We start from the raw sequence: 5,282 nt of genomic DNA, 5'->3' as shown, positions 1-5,282 counted from the left end.
ATAAACTCAGCTCTACTAGTCAAGGGGTTGAGTTAAACGACCGAGTAAAAGAACCAAAACTCAATCACTATACTTCTTCAAAAGAACACAAAGTATATTATTCATGATACAAGCAAAATAATTCAACTGTTCGGATTTTGAGTTGATGAATCTTTTGAAGTTAAATAACAAATAAAAGATCTGAGAAAACAATCAAGTTTCCACATAAAGTTCAGACATAATGAAAATTTGCATTAACTCGACCCACACATTGCTTGCAGTAAGTCATCCAAGTTTTGACTAATATTTGGTGCATATAATTTCAATAAGCGTGAGAAACTATTGGAAAGGAAAATTATTGAAGTAGAAGGAAAAGTGTTTGCTGCTTCCACCCCCTCCCTCGGAGCTTCCAGCTACTACTGTCACCCAAACTGCACCTACCAGACCCTTTGTGCTACTGACCAGGTAGCAATGAACAACTACCACCACCACCACCAGCACTGACGAACACCAGAAAAAACTACCACCGTCACTCCTAGATACCCGAAATCAAGCCCCAAACCTTCAAGATTAGCTATGAAATACGCCCTTCGCTCAAGAATCGGCCCAAGCACTCAGAGGCTGCAAGCAGATCATAAGCTTTCAAAGGGTCCAAAGTAGTGGCAGTTCCAGTATTAATAATGTATAAAAATATGTTACAATAATCTTCTGGTAATGTGTAACTAGTGCACAAACTGTTCATGTACGACTTACAGTTGACATGGATTGACCATTATAAGCCGCCATGGGCAGATAAATAGAGTACAATACAATCACACGGATTGACCATGAAAGTGTAACAAACTGAAGATACCAAATAAGATTTACATCTTCTCCTGCCATAGACAAATTATGCAAGTCATTAGAACATGTTAAAAAGGCCTATAAAGAGAAGCGCAAAGACCTTCAGAGAGTTCAATTCAGCAGTGCCGAACTGTACAATTGCTTAATACAACAAAGACTTCTTAGAATTTAGAACAGCCTCAATGAAATGAAGTGAAAACTATAGTATGCCAGAAGGAAAAATATTTATTAACAAGAAACTTACGATCTTGAGCTTTGACTAAAGCAACCTCAGTATTCCTAACACATACATCATACCTCTCACAAATATGGTATCATAATGACTATTGATCAAAATGCACGACAAACATGAATAACAAGAACACTATCTTCTAGAGGAAAAAGGACCTAAACATGTGCCTAAACAAGAAATACATTACTAGACGCTCCAAGTTCTATACGTCGATGCCTTGATGGTTTGCTTCTTAAGTTTAAAATACATTCTCATCATAAGAAAGAACCATGAGAATGTTTACTATATTTAGTTTGAGCTACAGTATGACGAACTACATGAGTAGTTGCATGAGAAAGGATAGATTAAAGGTCAAATATTTGGTGTCAAGAGTCCCTATAATAGCGTCTTCTTAAAATTACGAGTAGAGATTTGGGGAGAGTGGATAGGACAGGGTGGTGGATGACGTAAAGAAAGGGAAGGCCCATCGCATGCTTTCGAGCGATTCTTCCACAGAAGGCAGATCTTTTTCTTTCCATCCCAAATAGAGCAATTAAATAGGAACCTAGATGTGACCAAGGTGCTTGCAAGCTTAAGGTTAGCACGTTGTTGGCTGGGAGAGCTCGTAAAAGAATGAAACTTTCAAGAGACCATAGTTAACAAGCCAGCTGTGGAAGAACAATCTTCCCCGGCAATATCGATCCTCCCTAGTTCAATCAGAATCCAGAAGTACGGAAAGGTTCTAACTGGCCTAGCCTAACCAACCGCTACAAGCGGGCAGGAAATAGATATGGTGGAGACTCAAGTCAAGATGATGGATCACTATCACTATAGACAAATGCTTTTCCCTGGAATGTGTTCAATAGCACTTGGGTCTCCTTCATCAATGGATAGAGTTATCCCACACACAAAGTTCATTTCTCTTATAAACATTAATCATGCCAGTTCTTATCCATATAAAACAAGCGCACCTTGAAGTAAAGACACACATTTGCTTGGGTTGTTTCTAATCTCTATAAATGTAACTTCATGAAAATAAAATCTAAGACTTCAAAAACTATGTCACTTTCAAATGTAATCACAAACCAAGCAAACAGAGTGAAGATACCTCAATACAATATACCCAGCTGTTATTCAAACTTTTGCTGATTCCTTCTCTCTCCAAGTTGCAAGGACCTCATCAGTTCTAAATCGCTGTGTGAATGTTGATTCCTCCATCGGAGTCGATGCACCATTTGCATACTCTAGGAGACCAGTATAAGCAATCATTGCTCCATTGTCAATGCAGTACCTGTCATCAGTAGCAAACAACTTGCCCCCCCTCTCAGAGCACATTATTTGCATCATCTGTTGCAAGCGCTCATTGCATCCTACACCACCAACAATTAGCACATCTTTCTTATCACAATGTGCCATTGCTCTTTCTGTAATCTCTACAAGCATCGCAAACAGAGTTTCCTAAAAGAGTTGCAAACAAAAGAGATGGCAATCAAAATTTTTGCATTTTGGATTTTAAGAATGACTCAGCGTAAAATTTTGAATTGAAGACAAGAAGTCAAAATCTGAATATTGACCTGCAAAGAGAAACAAAGGTCTGCTGGTGTGCACTCATTATTTTTCAGCTTCTCCTCAGCAGTGGCTTCAATGTAGCTCAGTATTCCACTGAACGACACATCCATTCCCTTTACAACATATGGAAGTTCAATGAACTTTTCCCCTTTCTTTGCAAGCTGACGAGAAGGAAAACAATGATGAGATCTCTGATTAATTCCTTTGTTAATCTTGTGTTAATTATCATAATAGACAAAAGCATGAACCAGCTACACTGACAAATACAGATTTAAAAAAGTCAGCAGATAACAAATTATGTGAAATAACTTATAAAAAGCTTCAAATATAAAATGGTGCTTACAGGCTCTCCTCAAGGGTATAAAAACTATATCACCCATCACTAGTATTTTGCTTCTACTAAATCAATTACCCTTCCTTCCAAACTTTAAACTGAGATGTAAACACTAAAAAATACACGATGATTACAAGTCTATAACATACAAGGAAAAAATAAATCAGGTCCAGTCAGCTATAATCTGAAGCAAACCCAACAATAAAGGAAAGACGCAAAAGGAATAAGAAGAGCACAGTGTATAAGAACGAAAGAATATACTAACAAGATCCCTGTTTATCAAACCCAACCCCTCATAAATCAGATGCAACACAGGGACCTCATTTGTCATGCGCCCCTTCCTATCGCTCCCTCCTAATCAAACATATTAATTTTTTTCTTTAGAATTCAAATTAACATATTAGTCAAAGCAACCTTCGCTTCTCGGGGTCCCTTATATCTAAAGTTGGTTAAATAACACCTTTAGTTACTGAGTTAGCGGGTTGATCAAAAGTAAATTAATGAACAGTATGCTAACTTCTAAAATTGTAAATGAAGGAGGTAGTAGATGTGGTAAAATTGGTAAAATGGGTGATAAACAAGCAGACTAGATTGTAAAGCTAGAGGTCCCGATTTACAGTAGCTAAAGGAGTGTTCACATGGTAAAATATACAGAAAAATATGATAACTAAGAGGAGGCATAGACAAACCAGCAATAAAGTACAATAATATGCAGACATATTATGAAAACATCTATTAAACAGTGCATAACCCTAGCCCTTGAAAAGGGCAAACTTTGTTCTCGGGTTTCTTAAGTTACAGTTTCAGAACAATGAAAAGGTATATAAAACATTAAAATTTATCCTCTCTCTCCCCAACCCACAAAACCTCTTACCTTGTTCGCACCTCCTAAGCAGGTTTTAACATCATCATACCCTTTTTGTGAAAAGTATGCTATTCATCCAATAGGTTATACCAATAAATGCAATAAGAATTTCAGTACCTACATTAAGGATAGCAACTAACAACAACAACAACAACAAACCCAGTATATTCCCACAAATGGGGTCTGGGGAGTGTAATGTGTACGCAAACCTTACCCCTACCTTTAAAAAGGCAGAGAGGTTGTTTCCGGTAGACCCTCGGCTCGGGAAGATAAAGGAAAGGGCCAATGACAAGCAAACCAATCGGAAAATCAAGCGAAAACACGCAACTATCACTAGTTAGTACAATACACCTTGCACCCCATCTGTTTTTAACACATAATCACTATTTAGACTGTCTGCGAAAACTTTTCTTTGACCAAGATTTACTTAACTGTTCTTATACATATATTTTTTTTTGAGATGGAACTGTTCTTATACATGTTTTTAATATTTAGAAGTCCAGTTTAACGTAGTTTCTGAATAAAGATTTTGTTTTTTCATAAAACAAAAACAGCCAAGTCCAAATTTAATGCAAATGGGACAAAAAAATTACTTTCTACAAATTAGCTAAACTAACCTGTTCAATGTTGTACCCAGGACTAGGATCATTGGACAGAGTAAGAACCCTAGCAAACCTATCCAAGCAATTCCCCACAGCAATATCAATCGTCTCCCCGAAAATCCTATACCTTCCCTCACTATACGCAATAACCTGAGTATTTCCTCCACTCACATACAACACAACCGGATCATCCGCTCCAGTTACAATCCGACCCATTTCAATATGGGCCACACAATGATTTACCCCAACGATAGGTTTCTTCCACATTTGAGATAACACGCGCACAACCACCGCCGCAACCTGCAGCGGCGCACCCATGCCAGGGCCTTTCGTATAGCAGAGACAGTCTATTTCGTCCGGAGTTACTCCGGCGGTTTCTAGGGCAGATTTTATTAAGGGTAACACGTGTTGGTGGTGGTGCTGCGCGGTTTCACGCGGGAGAAAACCGTGTCCCGGCGGCGTAATGTAAGTGTGCCGTGGATTTGAGAGGATTGTGCCGTCGAGTGCCACTACTCCTACGCCGATTTTGTTGGCGGAACCCTCGAACCCTAAGGCTAGCAATTTCTTCTGCTTCATATCTGAATGGAGAACGCGCCGCCGCCGGAGAATTGGGATTTAGTAGTGAAATGAGCAGTGACGCCAAGGGTTTTAGAGCGAGGGAGTGGTTGTTCGTTGTTGTATTAGAAATATATGAATTTTACAAGATCAGTACCCCAGTTTTCAGATTCTTACATTTGCCCCCCTTAGTTTTGGATTTTTAACGCTTCCTACGAGTACTTTCTATGTTATAAAGAGTTGCAAAAGACTAGCAATTCTAAACAAAGGTTACACAAAAGAATCGATGTGATACATAATACTCGTAATTTGACTGAGCATTGA

General features: G+C 38.5%; 1 protein-coding gene across 2 annotated transcripts; it reads right to left on the bottom strand.

Annotated features, from left to right (window-relative positions):
• Positions 1-210: 210 nt before the first annotated feature.
• LOC107788033 (uncharacterized) lies at positions 211-5,075 on the bottom strand. 2 transcript variants are annotated; one of them, XR_001648525.2, is made up of 5 exons: positions 4,419-5,075; positions 2,608-2,763; positions 2,142-2,491; positions 733-854; positions 211-600 (listed from the first exon to the last, which is right to left on the bottom strand). XR_001648525.2 is itself a non-coding variant. In XM_016609673.2 (4 exons), the coding sequence occupies exons 1-3, from the start codon at positions 4,977-4,979 to the stop codon at positions 2,168-2,170; spliced, it is 1,041 nt and encodes a 346-aa protein (XP_016465159.1). In that variant the 5' UTR covers positions 4,980-5,075; the 3' UTR covers positions 627-854; positions 2,142-2,167. The 2 variants fall into 2 exon arrangements, 1 of the variants encoding a protein (XP_016465159.1); XM_016609673.2 differs by lacking the exon at positions 211-600 and having other exon boundaries at positions 627-854.
• Between the last annotated feature and the right edge of the window lie 207 nt (positions 5,076-5,282).

Source organism: Nicotiana tabacum, chromosome 13, assembly GCF_000715075.1.
Source record: "Nicotiana tabacum cultivar K326 chromosome 13, ASM71507v2, whole genome shotgun sequence".
In the NCBI taxonomy this organism is placed as follows: domain Eukaryota; kingdom Viridiplantae; phylum Streptophyta; class Magnoliopsida; order Solanales; family Solanaceae; genus Nicotiana; species Nicotiana tabacum.
This window is presented reverse-complemented; position numbering and strand designations above follow the sequence as displayed.

What these genes read in the sequence shown, in the direction of transcription:
- LOC107788033 (XM_016609673.2), bottom strand. Translation starts at nt 4,979, where the DNA reads ATGAAGCAGAAGAAATTGCTAGCCTTAGGGTTCGAGGGTTCCGCCAAC. An exon ending in CTGGGTACAACATTGAACAG is followed by an intron (nt 2,764 to 4,418) that starts GTTAGTTTAGCT and finishes CCTTCTCGTCAG; the next exon opens with CTTGCAAAGAAAGGGGAAAA. An exon ending in ACCTTTGTTTCTCTTTGCAG is followed by an intron (nt 2,492 to 2,607) that starts GTCAATATTCAG and finishes CAACTCTTTTAG; the next exon opens with GAAACTCTGTTTGCGATGCT.